At 49.3% G+C, this 21,778-nt stretch overlaps 1 protein-coding gene across 6 annotated transcripts in view; it reads left to right on the top strand.

Annotated features, from left to right (window-relative positions):
* tjap1 (tight junction associated protein 1 (peripheral)) overlaps positions 1–6,034 on the top strand; it is a 593,272-nt gene extending 587,238 nt beyond the window's left edge. For 4 of the 6 annotated variants that reach the window (XM_068028169.1, XM_068028167.1, XM_068028177.1 and 1 more), the window contains exon 9: positions 44–6,029. In XM_068028169.1, coding sequence (XP_067884270.1) covers positions 44–1,363 — 1,320 coding nt within the window. In that variant the 3' untranslated portion in view covers positions 1,364–6,029. Of the gene's footprint in view, positions 1–43 lie in introns of all 6 variants that reach the window. The other 2 variants (XM_068028184.1, XM_068028188.1) reach the window with 2 other exon arrangements.
* Positions 6,035–21,778: the final 15,744 nt, after the last annotated feature.

Genomic DNA, 21,778 nt, shown 5'->3' with positions numbered 1-21,778 from the left:
TAGAAATGATCTAAATTCAGGGTTGATTCTGCTTTATTTCCAGCTTCCCTTTGTACTCCAGGAGATGGTAAACAAGCATCTGGAATCCACTGAAAAGGTCCAGTCAGGACTGGAGCCAACCTCAGCTCTCATTTCTACTGATGTCGTACCGACTTCTGTCATTGCCAGAGTTTTGGAAAAACCGGAGCCATTGATCCTAAACTCTGCTAAGTCCAGTAGTGGCAATCAGCCAATGGCAGAAGACGTCTTTGTTCATGTGGATATGAGCGGAAATACTAATGACATAAAGAATACAGGAAAAGAGGGAGAGCAAGAGACAGCTGAGGGAGTAAAGCCTCAGGACAGTGTCTGTAAGAGGCAGAATAACAGCGACAGCACACCAGATGAAGCACCTACCTTTGAGAGACTTAACCCATATCCCACTCCAGCTCTGAATCTTTTCCCTGGACGTAAAGCTGTCATTGAATTCTCTTCTGATGACAAGGTTATAATACCAAAGAATAGTCCCTTACCAAACTGTACATATGCTACCAGACAAGCCATATCGCTCAGTCTGGTCCAGGGAGAGGAGGATGGATTTGAATGGCAGAGGACTGTACCTAACAGTCCATTGTCAGATGGAAGGAGGTCAGGACAGGTAACTAGCAGGCAGTGTCAGTCTCCAAGTTCAGGCACACCCAGAGGCCCCAGAGATGAGTTTAGATCAGCCCAGTCCAGCCCTTTCAATAGCCCACCTCAAGTGCCAAGTGCATTTGCCAGCTCAACAAGTTCTGAAGAGGATCTTCTTGCAAACTGGCAGAGAATGTTTGTTGAGAAAGTAGCTCCTGCTTCTGAAAGTATCATTGCCCATCGAACATCTTTCAGCAGTGAAATGGTCCAAGAATTGCAGAATAGTCTGGGTGACAAGATTGCCTTGGGTGAGAGACGACTGCCTTACTCGGATGGAGAGGAATCAGGCCACAGCTGCAGCTGGACGATAAGTCAGGATTCCAGCTTAGACACAGACAGCACAGATTCCAAAATGCAGAAAGGAAAGTTGCTGCTGGATTATGGAGGTGAATTGTCTCGGGAGGAAGAGGAACAACTGCTGCACACCAATCAGCTGAGCAGCCAGCTCAGTCCCTTACACAAACATAAAGAATATGTAGATACTGGCTCTGGGAGCAGCTCAGTGGAAGAGAGGGAGCTACTGCTTCACGGAAGTCAGTCCACCCTGCAGGATGAACTGGAAGAGATTGGAGACAAGCCATCAGTCACCTTAGTCGGGCGACAGCAGAAGAGCCCCAAAAGGATGGGTGTGCATCATTTACTGCGAAAGGACAGTTTAACAAGGGCACAGGAACAAGGTACCCTGCTTGACTAGATCATTGAATGTTTGATGTGCTCTGCAGAAAACCTGCTGCAATGCAAAACTATCAGTCACAGCAAAAAAAAAAACCTTTCAAAACTTTAGTGTGTGGAAATTCACAAAGTATACCCGAGAAACTTGCATAAAGCTGGGCCAAAACAAACTAACCAGCTTGTGATGTTTAGCTGAACCTAGGTTCAAAGCCAACACTTCAGTATTTTCTAAGAAAACCATTTTGTGATGAATTAAATCATTGCAGAAAGAAATCTGAATTTTTGAACAGAATCCATGCCATGCCAAATGATGGCAGGTAATTTCTCAGCATGTTTTGTGTTTTTAGTTTGGTTTGAGGGTGTCTGTCAGTCACTACAATGCAAAGTTTCTCATCTCCCTTGCATGTTGTGAGAATAATGTGAGTGATTGGATCTTTTACAATCGTAGTTTTGCCAATTCTTGCTGCCAGAGTCACAGCCCAGGTTGATGGCTCTCTGTCAACCTTTCGAGTTTGGCCAAACTTGGATTCGAACAGAGCAGCAGTCGTAAAGTTCCCTGGTCTTCCTTGTATACACTGGGTCCGTGTTCAGGAGGGAAGATGGAAGAATGTGTTATTGCAGCACACTCACTCCAAAAATGTTAAGTGAACTCCCTGCTCTGTCAATCAGTAGTATATATCTGAAATTTTCAGTCCCTATCCTGTGTTTTATCTGATTCTAATCATCAAATCAGAGCCCTCCACTACCTCCAGCACCCAAATCCATTGCTAATAAAGCAGCAGAAACACAATCCCAGAGGTTGACTTTGTTTGAAATTTGTTTGCATTTATAGGCCAATAGAAACTACCATCACTTTTCACTTTCCTCCAACATCGATCCAGGTTGGTCATTTTGAGAAAGAAACGCCCAGTGATGGAAGACTGGATGAAATTTGCTGCATGTTTTGGACTGAGTATGATGAACTGTTAAAGTGTCCTGTGCAGATGCTTTATCTTTCCTAATACCTTATTTTCAGATCAGGATATTTGGGAGAGTATCACATTTATTCCGAAGAAGGGTCACTGACCTGAAACGTTAACTCTGCTTCTCTTTCCACAGATGCTGCCAGACCTGCTGAGTGGTTCCAGCATTTCTTGTTTTTGTTTCAGATTTCCAGCATCCGCAGTATTTTGCTTTTATCACATTTATTTTACTGCCTTCTCCCATGGGCTTATTACATGACAGTACTACAGTCTGAATTTGATTTCAGTTTATTAAATCGAAGTATTAATGCTACATATATTTTGGTGGTCTAATACTGTTTGCACAAGCATGCACAACGGGGTCAATGTTGGAACAGTGACTTTTTTTAAAATTAGATACTACCTGCAACCCAATCAGTGAATCTAGGCATACAGCATTATAAGTAAGTGCATACTACCCAACCCCGCACTGACTCACTCGGAGCTAGTGCTTTTTAAACTTTGCTATATGCAAGTACTTCTCCAAATAATGACAGTGCCTACATCGCCTACAAATTGCAACACATTGCCAGGATTACCTGCAAGTGATAACTCCCGACCCGGGATCCCCTGCAAATGGTCATTCCTGACCCGGGATCCTCCGCAAGCGGTAACTCCCGACCCGGGGTCCCCTGCAAATGGTAATTCCTGACCCGGGATCCTCAGCAAGCGGTAACTCCCGGCCCGCGATCCCCTGCAAATGGTAATTCCTGACCTGGGGTCCTCAACCAGTGGTAACTCCCGACCCGGGAACCTCTGCAAATGGTAATTCCTGACCCGGGGTCCTCAACCAGTGGTAACTCCCGACCCGGGAACCTCTGCAAATGGTAATTCCTGACCCGGGGTCCTCAACCAGTGGTAACTCCCGACCCGGGAACCTCTGCAAGTGGTAACTCCCAGCCTGGGATCCCTTGCCAGTGGTAGCTCCTGCCCCAGGATCCCTTGCCAGTGGTAGCTCCTGCCCCAGGATCCCCTGCCAGTGGTAACCCCCACCCTGGCCTCCCCTGCTAATGGTAACACCCGCCCAGGGCTCCCCTGCCAGTGCTAACAATTGCCCAGTGCTCCCCTGCCAGTGGTAACCCCCACCCTGGCCTCCCCTGCTAATGGTAACACCCGCCCAGGGCTCCCCTGCCAGTGCTAACAATCGCCCAGGGCTCCCCTGCCAGTGGTAACCCACCCTGGCCTCTCCTGCCAGTGGTAACACTCGCCCAGAGCTCCCCTGCCAGTGCTAACAATCGCTCAGGGATCCCCTGCCAGTGGTAACCTACCCTGGGCTCTCCTGCCAGTGGTAACACCCGCCCAGGACTCCCCTGCCAGTGGTAACATTCGCCCAGGGCTCCACTGCCAGTGGTAACACTTGCCCAGGGCTCCCCTGCCAGTGGTAACACTCGCCCAGGGCTCCCCTGCCAGTGGTAACACTCGCCCAGGGCTCCCCTGCCAGTGGTAACACTCGCCCACGGCTCCCCTGCCAGTGGTAACACTCGCCCAGGGCTCCCCTACCAGTGGTAACACTCGCCCACAGCTCCCCTGCCAGTGGTAACACTCGCCCACAGCTCCCCTGCCAGTGGTAACACTCGCCCACAGCTCCCCTGCCAGTGGTTGCATCATTTCATTGTAGTTTGTTTTTCTGTGTTTGATAGGATTATCAGCCAGTTTGCTGTGTCTTTGAAAGCTATTTGTGTATTGACCTGATCCTTTGGACTGCACCGATGTACTCGCCCATCTGAGTCAAGGTTGAAGTTTTTATTAATCCGATTTTTTTTTTATACTTTCGGTGTGTTTTTCCCTCTAATACATTATGAAATATTCCTGTAGATGTTTGCGATTTTATAGAAATAATAGGTTTGCAAATGTCTGTGAAATTGCAAACTTGACTGACAGTAAAAATGTAGTTGGTCATTCCACTGAGTGTTTCTAATGCAGCACCAATCACAACAGGTTAGACAATGAATTCACAAAGCAGAGTGAATCCCTGCAATGATTATCAGCAAATCAGGGAGAACTAGCTTTACCAGCCCATGTTCAGTACATGATCTGGACACTGTTTCCACCTTCTCATGTTGTCATTGTAATCACATTCATGGGTAGAATTTGGAGACTTTTGAATTTCCCAGCATCATTAGTCCTATTCATTTGTAGACAGACTGAGTCTGCTGACTCCAGACTGAAACCTTGGTTAGGAAGAGCTGACACATGCATAATGAGCTGATTTCTGTGCTGCAAGAATCCAATATGAAGAGAACTCGGACAAGAGATGATGCTGTGAATAGTGCTCGCAGCTGGCACTGTTGTAAAGTCCAGAATTATGTTGAGTCTGAAGAATCTGATAATGCTCAGTACAGAAAGGGGGCTAAATTCAGCAGTAATTTGGTAGTTGTCTGGGGAACATAAAGGATTGCAAGTTAGGAAGTGACTAAAGTTTGAAGTTAATAATTAGAGGAGTATAGGTAGAGTTGAACATGTCAATGAGTACTGTCAAATATTTAATGGCACGGTTTTAAACATTTAAGTAATTTCTACTACTCATTCCTTCAAATCTAATTTTTGCTTTGCTTTGCACAATTACTGTTGATTTGGAGAGCTCTGTTGTGCTGGCTGCTGATTTATTTCTGTCACAAAGCTGCCTCTGATGTTTACGCCACATTCCAGAGCAACTGACCTATCCTTTGAGAGTCGGGTTTAGGTGAACCCTTGCATTGCATTAATTCCATAAGGAGAGTATAAGCCCTGGCATTTAGACTGCATTTAGTGGCAAAGTGACAGCTGAATTTGGAAATTCAATTATTGTAATAGTCCAGACAAAGGCTTCAAAAAATGTAGTCTCAGGACCCCCACAAATAGAGCTGTCTCTCTCTCTCTCTTTATTTCCATTTCGCCTGCACTCGCTCGTTTGCACTTCCTGACGGCTCGCCCACACACGGGCTCATTTGCTCCACCTCCTTCCCTTCTCAGCTCACTCCATCCCTCTCGCCTCCTCCCCAATGTGTGCACTCAAACCCTCTCTCTCAGCTCTTCCCCCCCCGTGTGAGCTCACTCCCTCTCTCACCTCCCCCATGTATGCACTCACTCCCTCTCACCTCCTCCCCCGTGTGTACTCACTCCCTCTCTCACCTCCTCCCCTGTGTGTACTCAATCCCTCTCTCTCACCACCTCCCCTGTGTGTACTCACTCCCTTTCTCTCACCTCCCCAGTGTGTACTCACTCCCTCTCTCACCTCCTCCCCCGTGTGTTCTCACTCCCTCTCTCTCACCACCTCCCCAGTGTGTGTACTCACTCACTTTCTCTCACCTCCTCCCCAGTGTGTGTACTCACTCCCTCTCTCCACCTCCCCCGTGTGTTCTCACTCCCTCTCTCACCTCCTCCCCCATGTGTTCTCACTCCCTCTCTCTCACCACCTCCCCAGTGTGTACTCACTCCCTCTCTCTCACCTCCTCCCCCGTGTGTTCTCACTCCCTCTCTCTCACCACCTCCCCCATGTGTACTCACTCCCTCTCTCTCACCTTCTACCCACTGTATGTACTCACTCCCTCTCTCTCTCCTCCTCCCCCGTGTGTTCTCACTCCCTCTCTCTCACCGCCTCCCCCGTGTGTTCTCACTCCCTCTCTCTCACCTCCTCCCCCGTGTGTTCTCACTCCCTCTCTCTCACCTCCTCCCCCGTGTGTTCTCACTCCCTCTCTCTCACCTCCTCCCCCGTGTGTTCTCACTCCCTCTCTCTCACCTCCTCCCCCGTGTGTTCTCACTCCCTCTCTCTCACCTCCTCCCCCGTGTGTTCTCACTCCCTCTCTCTCACCTCCTCCCCCGTGTGTTCTCACTCCCTCTCTCTCACCTCCTCCCCCGTGTGTTCTCACTCCCTCTCTCTCACCTCCTCCCCCGTGTGTTCTCACTCCCTCTCTCTCACCTCCTCCCCCGTGTGTACTCACTCCCTCTCTCTCACCTTCTACCCACTGTATGTACTCACTCCCTCTCTCTCTCCTCCTCCCCCGTGTGTTCTCACTCCCTCTCTCTCACCTCCTCCCCCGTGTGTTCTCACTCCCTCTCTCTCACCGCCTCCCCCGTGTGTTCTCACTCCCTCTCTCTCACCTCCTCCCCCGTGTGTTCTCACTCCCTCTCTCTCACCTCCTCCCCCGTGTGTTCTCACTCCCTCTCTCTCACCTCCTCCCCCGTGTGTTCTCACTCCCTCTCTCTCACCTCCTCCCCCGTGTGTACTCACTCCCTCTCTCTCTCCTCCTCCCCCGTGTGTTCTCACTCCCTCTCTCTCACCGCCTCCCCCGTGTGTTCTCACTCCCTCTCTCTCACCTCCTCCCCCGTGTGTTCTCACTCCCTCTCTCTCACCTCCTCCCCCGTGTGTTCTCACTCCCTCTCTCTCACCTCCTCCCCCGTGTGTTCTCACTCCCTCTCTCTCACCTCCTCCCCCGTGTGTTCTCACTCCCTCTCTCTCACCTCCTCCCCCGTGTGTTCTCACTCCCTCTCTCTCACCTCCTCCCCCGTGTGTTCTCACTCCCTCTCTCTCACCTCCTCCCCCGTGTGTTCTCACTCCCTCTCTCTCACCTCCTCCCCCGTGTGTACTCACTCCCTCTCTCTCACCTTCTACCCACTGTATGTACTCACTCCCTCTCTCTCACCTCCTCCCCCGTGTGTTCTCACTCCCTCTCTCTCACCTCCTCCCCCGTGTGTTCTCACTCCCTCTCTCTCTCCTCCTCCCCCGTGTGTGTTCTCACTCCCTCTCTCTCTCTCTCTCCTCCTCCCCCGTGTGTTCTCACTCCCTCTCTCTCACCTCCTCCCCCGTGTGTTCTCACTCCCTCTCTCTCTCCTCCTCCCCCGTGTGTGTTCTCACTCTCTCTCTCTCACATCCTCCCCTGTGTCTCCTGCGCGTAGGCCTGGCACACACCTGATGGTGCCTGTGAGCTCCCTGGTGTCACTGGCGCTGAGGCCTGGCACACACCTGGTGGTGCCTGTGAGCTCGCTGGTGTCACTGGCGCGTAGGCCTGGCACACACCTGGTGGTGCCTGTGAGCTCCCTGGTGTCACCGGCGCGTCGGCCTGACACACACCTGGTGGTGCCTGTGAGCTCCCTGGTGTCACTGGCGCGTCGGCCTGACACACACCTGGTGGTGCCTGTGAGCTCCCTGGTGTCACCGGCGCGTAGGCCTGGCACACACCTGGTGGTGCCTGTGAGCTTCCTGGTGTCACTGGCGCTGAGGCCTGGCACACACCAGGTGGTGCCTGTGAGCTTCCTTGTTTCACTGGCGCTGAGGCCTGGCACACACCAGGTGGTGCCTGTGAGCTTCCTTGTTTCACTGGCGCTGAGGCCTGGCACACACCAGGTGGTGCCTGTGAGCTTCCTTGTTTCACTGGCGCTGAGGCCTGGCACACACCAGGTGGTGCCTGTGAGCTTCCTTGTTTCACTGGCGCTGAGGCCTGGCACACACCTGGTGGTGCCTGTGAGCTTCCTTGTGTCACTGGCGCTGAGGCCTGGCACACACCTGGTGGTGCCTGTGAGCTCCCTGGTGTCACTGGCGCTGAGGCCTGGCACACACCTGGTGGTGCCTGTGAGCTCCCTGGTGTCACTGGCGCGTAGGCCTGGCACACACCTGGTGGTGCCTGTGAGCTCCCTGGTGTCACTGAGGCCTGGCACACACCTGGTGGTGCCTGTGAGGTCCCTTGTGTCACTGGCGCTGAGGCCTGGCACACACCTGGTGGTGCCTGTAAGCTTCCTGGTGTCACCGGCGCTGAGGCCTGGCACACACCTGGTGTGCCTGTGAGCTTCCTGGTGTCACCGGCGCTGAGGCCTGGCACACAACAGGTGGTGCCTGTGAGTTTCCTGGTCTTACCGGCGCGTAGGCCTGGCACACACCTGGTGTGCCTGTGAGCTTCCTTGTTTCACCGGCGCTGAGGCCTGGCACACACCAGGTGGTGCCTGTGAGTTTCCTGGTCTTACCGGCGCGTAGGCCTGGCACACACCTGGTGTGCCTGTGAGCTTCCTTGTTTCACCGGCGCTGAGGCCTGGCACACACCTGGTGGTGCCTGTGAGCTTCCTGGTGTCACCGGCGCGTAGGCCTGGCACACACCAGGTGGTGCCTGTGAGGTCCCTTATGTCACTGGCGTTGAGACCTGGCACACACCAGGTGGTGCCTGTGAGTTTCCTGGTCTTACCGGCGCGTAGGACTGGCACACACCTAGTGGTGCCTGTGAGCTCCCTGGTGTCACCGGCGCGTAGGCCTGGCACACACCTGGTGGTGCCTGTGAGCTTCCTGGTGTCACCGGCGCGTAGGCCTGGCACACACCTGGTGGTGCCTGTGAGCTTCCTGGTGTCACCGGCGCGTAGGCCTGGCACACACCAGGTGGTGCCTGTGAGGTCCCTGGTGTCACCTGCGCGTAGGCCTGGCACACACCAGGTGGTGCCTGTGAGGTCCCTGGTGTCACCTGCGCGTAGGCCTGGCACACACCTGGTGGTGCCTGTGAGGTCCCTGATGTCACCTGCGCGTAGGCCTGGCACACACCTGGTGGTGCCTGTGAGCTTCCTGGTGTCACCGGCGCGTAGGCCTGGCACACACCTGGTGGTGCCTGTGAGCTTCCTGGTGTCACCGGCGCGTAGGCCTGGCACACACCAGGTGGTGCCTGTGAGGTCCCTGGTGTCACCTGCGCGTAGGCCTGGCACACACCTGGTGGTGCCTGTGAGCTTCCTGGTGTCACCTGCGCGTAGGCCTGGCACACACCTGGTGGTGCCTGTGAGCTTCCTGGTGTCACCGGCGCGTAGGCCTGGCACACACCTGGTGGTGCCTGTGAGCTTCCTGGTGTCACCGGCGCGTAGGCCTGGCACACACCTGGTGGTGCCTGTAAGTTTCCTGGTGTCACCGGCGCTGAGGCCTGGCACACACCTATCTCTTGTTTTTCTCAGCCTTGACTGTGTCAGAGTCACCACACATTTCTCTGCCCCGGATGATCAGAGAACTCTTTCTGGTTTAGGAGTCGATGTAGACTGGAACAATAGTATGAGGGACAAGGGAATAGAGGGTTACAATGATAGATTTAGAAGAGGAAAGATGGGAGGAGGCTTGAGTGGAGCTTAAATGTTGGCATGGACTGGTTGTGCTGACTGTCCTGTTTCTCTGCCATGTGTCCTGTGAGTAATGTTATCATGGTCAAAAATATCTTCTGTTCTGGGCATATTTTCCTGGGTAGAAGTGGACTGTTCTTTTCACAGTTTCACCTTAGCTGAGTTCCCTTCTCCAACACCCAATGTTTCTGTAATAGCATACGTACAGCACAGAGATGGCCATTCAGCCTGTCGTGTCTGTGCCAGCTCCTTGCAAGAACAATTCAGCTAGTCCCACTCCCCTGCCTTTTTCCTGTAGCCCTGCAAATTTTTTCTCTTCAGATAATTATCCAGTTGTGTTTTGAAAACCACAATTGAATGTGCCTGCACCACATTCTCAGGCAAGCACATGAAGTCTCTGACCTGTCACATCTTGTCTACTCTGGGTGCAGTAGTGAATACAAGAGGTTGCTATGCAGGTGAATTAATGAATGCCATCTCTTCTTACACTGACTGCTGGCTACATTTATTTCCAATGTGCAAGACTGTTTTCAGTACATTTTGAGAACGTTGCTGGACACTGGCTCAGCAACTGATTCAATTTAAAGATTACACTGGAGTATTTTAAACTGAGTTTTTTGTGATGAAGTATTCACTTGCACCATGGTTTATTGGCTGCTGCTTCCAACTTCATTTCCTTTCTCATGTTTTATGACAATTATCTGTGGTCTAGCAGTGTACTTTTCAGTTTAGCTGCTGGGTGTGTCTCTTCGTACTGTCTAATGAAACTCTTTATATAAGTCTTCGCTTCCTGAACCTGGACAGAAAGGGTGATTGGATTGGCTGAGGCCTCGGAAAGTGGAGAATGTTTCAATAAGGTGCTGAATAATCACTAACTTCCAGTTAAGCCCGTGACTGACCTGCACAGCACATGCTGGAAAGGCTGAGGGTAGCTGGAGTGAAACCAAGTGGTGCTGCTTGGTAGCTGTGGAGTATACAAGTGTAGTTTGATTCTGTATGATGTCATGTACACACTTATCTCCAGTTAGCCACTAGAATAATCCTTGAAGCTGGTTGTGCTTTACTTAAGGGGGCATGTTATATTCTGTGATGTACTGTATCTTTTGATGTGTTGTAATCGCCATTACAAGTAAAACATTTCATTGTGTAAGAGTATTGACTTTTCAGTGTTAACTCACCATTATCATAACTTTCATGTATAGTTATGGGCAAGGTGGCTGTTTTAATGCTTGTTCATAGTCCTGCCGAGTAGTTTTGACCATTCAGTTCTATGATTTAAATAATGTACAATTCTGGATTTAGTCTGAAATTAAACTGTGTATGTGCGCAAGCTTTATATTTAATCCAGAATGTGGCTGTTTTTTGTTTTTGTGTACAAAGAATATTCCTCTGTTGTGGAGTGAAAATCTTTGTACAAAATCAGCCATAAAGATCTTGAGCTGGTCGTGATCTGATGGTGTAGACATTAAACATTATTCAAACACTCAATTCCGTCTTGTGAGGAGCTGTGGGTAAGACAACATCCTCTTTTGTTAACCTTGCTCACTATTCAATGGGCTGACTCCCGAGTGTTAGCACTGACATCAAGCAGTGTCTTTAGCTATCTGCGATGCACTGCACCATTTTTCAAGAACTCTCAGCTTCTCCGGCGTCTTTTTTCCCTGCACGATTGACTAAGCTTTAAAAATTAAATTGAGCAAGTGACTGCAGTTGATAGAAATACTTTGCATCTCGAACTCTATGCACAGTGCAGTGCATCCATGTTTCCCTCAGCCAGTTTGGGAGGCCCACTTCCTTAATGTTGACCTACATTGGTCCTCTTTAAATTGTTTTGAAGTGTAATGATTTATTAGCTTCAAAGTCATGTTGATGTATTACATTGTAAATGTATATGAGGGACCAATGGTCTGTTTGAACATCTGCCTTCCTAGGTTAAAGGAGGTTTTGTGGAGTTGAGAGCCCAGCAGAACTTGTTCAGTTACACTGAAGCTTTCCTCGGGTGTTGTGATTAACAGTTGTCCATATATGTACCATTCTCAGTTTTATGGATTATGAAAATGAATCTTAACCTTGTTAGTGCTTCCGATCCATTTCACAGTCATCTTTAAAAGACAATCTGAGTTGCAGAATTTTGTATTGATTCATCTCTGTGTCTCTCTGTGCAAGACTGTTAAACCTTTACTAATTTTATTTTCTCAATTTGTAAAACTGAACGGATGTATATTTTAAACAAAATAAAGTATTTTAAAGTTAACTCTTCACTGCATCTGACTTTTCTGTTTCATTTACAGTTGAGTTGGTTTGGAAATTAGGCCTTGATTTGTAAGTGTGTACACAATCTGAAGGAAAGATATGGAGATGACGAGCTGCTACTGCAGAATGTCCAAAATGGGCAGCTCAAGTCAGCTGTGGCAGCAGTGTTTGAAATAAGTCTGATTGTAATCATTGGGTGAGATTGGTAAAGAAGGAACTCCTCTGTCAGGTTCATGAGTGCCTTTCCCAATCTACTGTTGTCTGTTACTTTTATCCAGTCTCCCCCATACCTGTTTTTTCCAGGTTGTATCTCTCAGTAGAATCAGCTGTTATTGCCGCTCCAGCAGAATCCAGCATTTAAAGGTGAGGAAGCAAAGTAAAGTTGAGGTTATTCAGCTCATCCTTCCATAGAAAACTGCAGAACCCCCATGATATCATCTAACATGTAACTGCCTCCACACCCCTACTCATATTCAGCTATTAATCTCTGAAGAAATGCTTCCTGACAATCCTCAATTTAATTTTTACCAGTTTGTACATTTGTCTCCTTGCCCTGTCAGAGTAAATTAAATTGAGTAAATTGAAATGATGATTTGGATTAACCTGTTCTATTTCTCTATTTGATTGGAAAAACTTCCCTACCTGCTTAATGCTCATTCAGCACATAAAGCATAAAAATGATATCCAACTGAAGCATCTTGATGAATACCTGCACCACACCCAGATGTGACACCTTTGCTTGGAGAAGCTGGTTGAGATTCCCTTTGAAAATGGCAGTTGCCCACTTTGCTGCAAATCCCAACTACAATTCAGCCTCGCACTGGTCTCAGTTTCTCAGGTTGTACTCCCTGACCTGGACCAAACTATTTCTCTGTGCTACCATTCTTCTTGGAATCTGAGAATCTTATTTACTATCTCCAGGGAGCAAGATAAGATAGTACATTCTTCTAGTGGTGCTCAACAGGCTCCTTCGACAGCACCTTCCAAACTCACGACCTCTACCACCTCGAAGGACAAGAGCAGCAAATACATGGGAACACCACCACCTGCAAGTTCCCCTCCAAGTCGCACACCATCCTGACTAGGAACTCTATCGCCGTTCCTTCACTGTCACTGGGTCAAAATCCTGGAACTCCCTTCCTAACAGCACTGTGGGTATACCTACCCCAAATGGACTGCAGTGGTTCAAGAAGGCAGCTCACCACCACCTTCTCAAGGGCAATTAGGGATGGGTAATAAATGCTGGCCTGGCCAGTGACACCCACATCCCACGAACGAATAAAACAAAGTGCTGACTTTGGGAACTTCTCTGAACAAGTCAATCTTCACAGCTAACCAATCATGGCACTGCACCTCAGGTTGAGACTTGATAGTGACGACTGTCTCCCTGTATTAACCATTTCCTAGGCCTTTCATACTTCACTTTATCTGGTTTCATCTCCTCTAGCCTTCCCTGAACTTCTCTCTGCCCCACATCTGAATCTGTTGCAAAATGCCTCTATCAATTTCCAGCTCATTTAAACAACAGAAGCAACTTACATGTTGATAGAAATTGTCTTCCTCTTTTGATCTTGCTGCTGTGCCAGGCTTCAATCACTGCTTCAATTCAAACATTCTCATTGTTAGCCAAGCAAAACAACCCGAAATGCATCAAGCCCAGTCACCCACTGCACATCCTACTACCCAACTGTCGGTGGATTAATTTCTCCAACCTCCTCCCAGTTCCTTTGTCCACACCTCAGTAAAGTGAAAGCCCATGTAATTCAAAATTGACTCAGTAACAGGAAGCAAAGGGTTATGGTCAACAGGTGTTTCCGAGACTGAAAGGCTGTTTCCATTGGGATTTTATGGGACTCCGTACGAGGTCCCTTGCTGTATGTGGTAAATATGAATGATTTAGACTTAGCTGTAGGGGCATGATTAAGAAGTTGGCAGATGAAATGAAAATCAGCTGTGTGGTTGATGGTGAGGAAGAAAGTTATAGACTGCAATAAGATATCAATAGACTAGCCAAGTGGGCAGAAAAGTGATAAATGGAATTCAATCCGAGAAGTGTGGTGGAATGCATTTGGGGAGAGCAAACAAGGCAAGGAAATACCCAATAAATGGTAGGATTCTGAAAAGTATAGAGGAACAGAGGGACCTTCGAGTGTATGTTCACAGATCCCTGAAGGTAGCTGAACAGGTAGATAAGGTGGTTAAGAAGACAAATGGGATACTTTCTCTTAATGGCCAAGGCATAGAATATAACAGCAGGAAGGTTATGCTGGAATTGTATAAAATACTAGTTAGACTGTAGCTAGAGTACTGCATGCAGTTCTGGTCATCACATTCCAAGAAGGATGTGATCACACTAGGGAGGATAAAGAGGAGACGTACAAAGATGTTGCCTGAACTTGAGAATTTTAGTTATGAGGAAATATTGGATAAGCTAGCATTGTTTTCTTGGGAACAGAAGAAGCTGAGTGGAGACCTAATTGAAGTGTCTAAAATGATGAGAGATCTAGATAGAGTGGTTAGGAAGTCCCTATTCCCCTCAGCAGAGAGGTCAATAACCAACAGGTAATGGATTTAAAGTGATTGGTAGAAGGATTAGAGGAGAATTGAGGAGGAAATCTTTTCACCCAGAGGGTGGTGGGTATCTGGAACTCACTGCTTCAAAGGGTTGTAGAGGCAGAAATACTCGTAACATTTAAAAAGTACTTGGATATAGGGCTCCGGATGGTGGGATTAGACTGGCTAGCTCTTTTTCGGCAAATTCAATAGGGAAAATGCCCTTCTGTGCCGTAAATCTTCCTCTGTTTCCCAACTCCACCCCTCCCCACATCCACACCCACCAACATTTGCAATATCAGTCCACTTAATATCATCCTTCAAAATGTTCACTCCTCATTTCAACCTCAACTGTATATTGGTGCTCTCTGGGCTGACTCAAATTTAGATCCACTTCACCTCCTTGTTTGCTTCTGCATTCTAACAAATCTTTTGGCAAAAGCCACTATGACAAGGGTTTGTCTCTTACCTTCCAGGAAAATCTCAGCCTGTCTTCCTCCTGTGACATCTCCTTGTTCAAGCACCTAATTCCCTTATCTCCGTATTGTCAATGACGCGTCCAAACCTCCGGGCCTCTTGCTTCTTTCACTTGCACCAAGCAAGTTCTAAGTTTTGATATCTTCAAACTTCTTGCACGATCCCTGCTCTCTCTCGATCTCTACTTCCCACTGTTCTCACATAAACTCACCGTGCTCATACTATCCAACTACCCCTTAATTTCATCAACAACAAACTTAGCAAACCCATCAATAGATTTCCTTTATGGTTACCCATTACCACATCCTCAAATTTGATGGCCATGAGCAGAATAACGACAAGTTTATGATGGATCTACCAGCTTAGACTTGACCACCAAAGCACTATAAGCCCACTAACACCCACAGCTACCTTGACTACACTTCCTCACACCCCACTTCCTGTAAGGAGACTCTTCCATTCTCCCAGTTTTTCCATTTCCGTCTCATAAGAACATTAAAATCATAAAAAAATAGGAGCAGGAGTAGGCAATTTGGTCCCTCAGGCCTGCTCCGCCATTCAATAAAATCATGGTTAATCTGATTGTGGCCTTAATTCCACTTTCCTGCCTGCTGCCCATTACACTTCACTCCCTTGTCGATCAAAAATCTGTCGAACTCAGCCTTGACTGTACTCAGTGATTCAACCTCCATTGTGCTCTGGGTAGAGAATTCCAAAGATTAATGCCCCCCTGAGAGAAGAAATTCCTCCTGATTTCTGTATTCATTGGGAGACCACTGATTCTGACTATGTACCCCCTCGTTCTAGATTTCCTCATGGAAGGAAACATCCTCTGAGCATCGACCCTATTAAGACCCCTCAGAATCTTTTTTCTAATTTGTTTCATGGAATGTGGAAGTCACTGTCTAGGCCAGCATTTGTTTCCCATCCCTAATTGCCCTTGAGAAGATGGTGTTGATGAGATGCCTTCTTGAACCGCTGTAGTCCTTGGGGATAGGTACACCCATAGGCCTGAATTTTATTCAGGCGGTGCGCTCCGCAGCAGCACCCTTTGAACTCGACGGTGTGCCCGCATTCAACAGCTGCCGCCGAGCCCCCGTGATATTATGCACGGGGGCTCATTTGTATCGCTGCGATGCGATACCCTTTCCCCCCCCATATTACCTGGGGAGAGGCGGGACATTTGGTGCAGGGAGACAGGTTTTGACATTTTAAGTGCCCCAGCACCTGCTTCCTGACAGCTGTCAAATAAATACTTACCTGACTACTGAAGAGTGGGGCTGCTGTCAATCTGGCAGCAAAGCAGAAAGTGCTGCAGAAATCTAGCAGGTCAGACAGCATCTGTGGAGAGAGAAGCAGAGTTAACTTGTCCAAGTTCACAGACCTGAAAGTTAACTCTGCTTCTCTCTCCACAGATGCTGCTTGACCTGTTGAGTTACACCAGCACTTTCCTCTTTGCTGCCACATACTTACCCTGCTGTGTCCCGGTGTCCTGTGAAGTTGTGATCCTCTTCTCCCACTCAAGTGTTATATTGCTTCTTGTAGGCGTGCCGCACCTGGGTGAATAATCTTAAATTTTGCACATTCCATGAAGTGAGACTTAAATATACCATAAAAGGCAAATGCCAAAGTCATCCACAGCCAAAGGGGAATCAGATCAGCAACCTTCCTACAGTCAGGCTGCTAGTGCAGAGATTACACAAATGGGAATGCGCAGGTGTCACAAATGTAAATACGTCTTTCACTAAATGTTCCTCACCATGTGTGTCTTTTTCTCTGTGTGAATGATGTGTGCCAGTATGTAGTGCCAATGTCACATCTTTTTGCACTGTTGGCCCTTCAGGAGAGCCAATGTATGGGTGGCGCAGTGGTTAGCACCGCAGCCTCACAGCTCCAGCGACCGGGGTTCAATTCCGGGTACTGCCTGTGTGGAGTTTGCAAGTTCTCCCTGTGTCTGCGTGGGTTTCCTCCGGGTGCTCCGGTTTCCTCCCACATACCAAAGACTTGCCGGTTGATAGGTAAATTGGCCATTACAAATTGCCCCTAGTATAGGTAGGTGGTAGGGAAATATAGGGACAGGTGAGGATGTGGTAGAAATATGGAATTAGTGTAGGATTAGTATAAATGGGTGGTTGATGGTCGGCACAGACTCGGTGGGCCGAAGGGCCTGTTTCAGTGCTGTATCTCTAAACTAAATAACATCATTGCCCTGCCACCATGAGCGTCTCCACGGATGCAGTCATATGGACATTGGCTCAGTCAGCTGTTCTTGGAATCTATTCTGAGAGACAGGATAAACCGTCACTGAAAAAGGCACAGGTTAATCAAGGATGGTCAGCATGGATTTGTTAAGGGAAGATCTTGTTTGATCAACTTGATCAAAGTTTTTGAAGAAGTAACAAGGAAGATAGATGAGGGTAGTGGAGTTGATGTGGTCTACATGGATTTTAACAAGGCTTTTGACAAGGTCCCACATGGCAGACTGGTTAAAAAATAAAATCCCATGGGATCCAGGAAATGTAGCAAGGTGGATACAAAATTGACTCAGGAGCAGGAAACAAAGGGTAATTGTTGACGGGTGTTTTAGTGACCGGAGGGCTGTTTCCAATGGTGTTCCGCAGGGCTCAGTACTGGGTCCCCTGCTTTTTGTGGTATATATTAACAATTTAGACAAAGATGTCGGGGGCATGATCAGAAAGTTTTCAGACGGCACAAAGATTGGCTATGTGGTAGATAGTGAGGAGGATAGCTGCAGACGGCAGGAAGATATTGATGGTCTGGTCAGATGGGCAGAAAAGTGGCAAATGGAATTCAACCTGGAGAAGTATGAGGTGATGCATTTGGGGAGGTCAAACAAGGCAAAGGAATACACGATTAATGGGAAAATACTGAGAAGTGTAGAGGAAGTGAGGGACCTTGGAGTGAATGTCCACAAATCCCTGAAGGTAGCAGGACAGGTTGATAAGGTGGTTAAGAAGGCATATGGAACCCTTTCCTTTATTAGATGAGGTATAAATCATTGGTTAGGCCACAACTTGAGTACTGTGTGCAGTTCTGGTCACCTCATTACAGAAAGGATGTAATTGCACTGGAGAGGGTACAGAGGAGATTTACGAGGATGTTTCCAGGACTGGAATAATGCAGCTATGAGGAAAGATTGGATAGGCTGGGGTTTTCTCATTGGAACAGAAAAGGCTGAGGGGAGATCTGATTGAAATGTACAAAATTTTAAGGGGCCTGGATAGAGTGGGTGTGAAGGGTCTATTCACCTTAGCAGAGAGGTCAGTGATGAGGAGGCATAGATTTAAAGTGATTGGTAGAAAAATTAGAGGGGAGATAAGGAAAGCATTTTCATCCAGAAGGTGTCTGGAATTCACTGCCTGAAAGGGTAGTTGAGGCAGAAACCCTCAACTCATTCAAAAGGAGTCTGGATATGCACCTCAAGTACCGTAATCTGCAGGGCTACAGACCAAAATGCTGGAAGGTGGGATTAGAATAGGTGGATCGTTTTTCGGCCGGACAGGCACAATGGGCCAAGTGGCCTCTTTCGGTGCCTTGAACTTTCTATGAGCTATGATCAGCTGCTGCCTCTAATGGTTTACACAGAGATGCTGCAGATGTAGACTGGTGCACAGCAGGTGAGTGAGGGTGATATGTGGCTTGCAGAGCTCATGTCAGTTCCTGTGGAGCAGACAGTCTTTGTCTGATAAGCCACTTCCGTACATCCCTAGCTCACTGCTAGCCTGTGTACAGAGCCTGGGTGCCATCTGCCCTCCCATGCGCCTTTCATGTTGTAGGTCCTCATAGTCCGAGAAGGAATCGTGTTGATGTCTCTCCTCATCATGCCAGGCCAGGCCCCTATTGGGTGCGTAGTTGTGCAGTAGCAGCAAGGAAAGGAGCTGGCCTTTTCGGCCCATAGTACAGGCATTGGAAGTGCTTTTTCAGCATGCTGATCTCCTGCTCAATGGTGGCTCATGTAGCTCAGTGGCTGGTGTTGTATCTCTCCTCTGTAGAAGTGGTGGAGTCTCACTGGTGTCAGGAGCCATGTCTGCAAAGAATAGCCCTTACCACCAAGAAGCTACCCCTCCATCTGAGCCAGTTCAGTGAACAGCGGTGGCAGCCGGGACTGGTGCAAGACCCAGGTGTCATGGCAGCTGCCTGAGAACCGGTCACACATTCACAGCAAGCATCTGCGGTGTTCACACACCAGCTTCACCTAGACTGAGAGGAATCGATTCCTTTAATGGTGACGTCTGCAGCTGGCAGCCTGGCGGGAGGCCTGATGTCCACATGAGTGCAGTCTATGAATATCACAACCTATGGTTTTCCGTCAATGGTGCCAGAACCAATGGCCCTCTGGGCCTGGCTGTGAGAGTCCGTCCTGCAGCGGAAATACTCACTGGCCCTCCGGTGTAGGGCATTGGTGACCTCCCTGATGCAGCAGTGCACTGCTGACTGTGTGACCCCACCAAGGTCTCCGGTGGGCCCCTGAAGAGCTGCATAGGCGTCAAGCTTGAGAACCGCTGCCACTACGAGGACCGCAGGCATAGGATAGCCACTAAAGCTGCAGGTCATCTTTGAGTGGGGCACAGAGACATTTCACCTCCCTGTCTGCATGCGCAATTGCCTCTGACACTGGTGCTCTGACATGTGATGGCATGTCATGTGGGGCATGTAGATGCACGGCAACCGTAATGGCGAGCTCCCCTTGGGGCTGCTGCTCATGACCGAGGGCCTCTACATGGACCGCACCCGCCTGTTGATTTTGGCTCCTGCACATATGGATCCTCAGGAGCAGAGGATCACACAATGTAAAATAAGACATACCCATTTCCATGTGATAAATAAAGTTGAACCCTTCATTTATTCGAAGGTACAGAACAAGACAGGGATTGGTGTTGACGGGTACATCAGGTGCTTTCATGGATCAACTATGTGGCATGGCATGGCAATGCCCATCTTGGCCAACTCTCCGAGTGGCACAGCATGACCACATCAAGATCCTCCCAGCTGAATCGATTGCCGCCACCATCCATATAACCTTAATGCTCCTACCCTTTCTGGCACCCTCCTCACACACAGGGTGCCGAGAGTGCCATTGCTCCTTCATAAACACAAACAAACGCAGAGCGTACACTGTTTACAGAGGGAGGGTACACAGTACCTCCCTGCATGCCTGCAGAGCTTTCCCTCCAGTAATGCCAGACCCCCCCTCCCTCCTCCCTTCCTGTATGCAGAGTGAGACTGCTGAATATCCCCCCTCCCTCCTCCTTCCAGTATACAGAGTGAGACCCCTGAATAAACCCCCTCCCTCCTCCTTTCCAGTATACAGAGTGAGACCCCTGAATATCCCCCCTCCCTCCTCTGTTCCAGGAAACAGAGTGAGACCCCTGAATATCCCCCCTCCCTCCTCCCTTCCAGTATACAGAGTGAGACCCCTGAATATCCCCCCTCCCTCCTCCTTTCAGTATACAGAGTGAGACCCCTGAATATCCCCCCTCCCTCCTCCTTTCAGTATACAGAGTGAGACCCCTGAATATCCCCCCTCCCTCCTCCTTCCAGTATACAGAGTGAGACCCCAGAATATCCCCCCTCCCTCCTCCTTCCAGTATACAGAGTGAGACCCCTGAATATCCCCCCTCACTTCCTCTTCCAGTGTACAGAGTGAGACCCCTGAATATCCCCCCTCCCTCCTCCCTTCCAGTATACAGAGTGAGACCCCTGAATATCCCCCCTCCCTCCTCCTTTCCAGTGTACAGAGTGAGACCCCTGAATATCCCCCCTCCCTCCTCCCTTCCAGTATACAGAGTGAGACCCCTGAATATCCCCCTCCCTCCTCCCTTCCAGTAAACAGAGTGAGACCCCTGAATATCCCCCCTCCCTCCTCCCTTCCAGTATACAGAGTGAGACCCCTGAATATCCCCCCTCCCTCCTCCTTTCCAGTGTACAGAGTGAGACCCCTGAATATCCCCCCTCCCTCCTCCCTTCCAGTATACAGAGTGAGACCCCTGAATATCCCCCCTCCCTCCTCCCTTCCAGTATACAGAGTGAGACCCCTGAATATCCCCCTCCCTCCTCCCTTCCAGTATACAGAGTGAGACCCCTGAATATCCCCCCTCCCTCCTCCTTCCAGTATACAGAGTGAGACCCCTGAATATCCCCCCTCCCTCCTCCTTTCCAGTGTTCAGAGTGAGACCCCTGAATATCCCCCCTCCCTCCTCCCTTCCAGTATACAGAGTGAGACCCCTGAATATCCCCCCTCCCTCCTCCCTTCCAGTATACAGAGTGAGACCCCTGAATATCCCCCCTCCCTCCTCCTTTCCAGTGTTCAGAGTGAGACCCCTGAATATCCCCCCTCCCTCCTCCCTTCCAGTATACAGAGTGAGACCCCTGAATATCCCGACTCCCTCCTCTTTTCCAGTGTACAGAGTGAGACCCCTGAATATCCCCCCTCCCTCCTCCTTCCAGTGTACAGAGTGAGACCCCTGAATATCCCCCTCCCTCCTCCTTCCAGTATACAGAGAGAGAACCCTGAATATCCCCCCTCCCTCCTCCTTCCAGTGTACAGAGTGAGACTCCTGAATATCCCCCCTCCCTCCTCCTTCCAGTGTACAGAGTGACCCCTGAATATCCCGACTCCCTCCTCTTTTCCAGTGTACAGAGAGAGACCCCTGAATATCCCCCCTCCCTCCTCCCTTCCAGTGTACAGTGAGACCCCTGAATATCCCCCCTCCCTCCTCCTTCCAGTGTACAGAGTGAGACCCCTGAATATCCCCCCTCCCTCCTCCTTCCAGTGTACAGAGTGACCCCTGAATATCCCGACTCCCTCCTCTTTTCCAGTGTACAGAGAGAGACCCCTGAATATCCCCCCTCCCTCCTCCCTTCCAGTGTACAGAGTGAGACCCCTGAATATCCCCCCTCCCTCCTCCTTCCAGTATACCGAGTGAGACCCCTGAATATCCCCCCTCCCTCCTCCCAGTATACAGAGTGAGACCCCTGAATATCCCCCCTCCCTCCTCCTTCCAGTATACAGAGTGAGACCCCTGAATATCCCCCCTCCCTCCTACTTTCCAGTATACAGAGTGAGACCCCTGAAT

This window comes from Heterodontus francisci, chromosome 3 (assembly GCF_036365525.1).
Source record: "Heterodontus francisci isolate sHetFra1 chromosome 3, sHetFra1.hap1, whole genome shotgun sequence".
Lineage (NCBI taxonomy): Eukaryota > Metazoa > Chordata > Chondrichthyes > Heterodontiformes > Heterodontidae > Heterodontus > Heterodontus francisci.
This window is presented reverse-complemented; position numbering and strand designations above follow the sequence as displayed.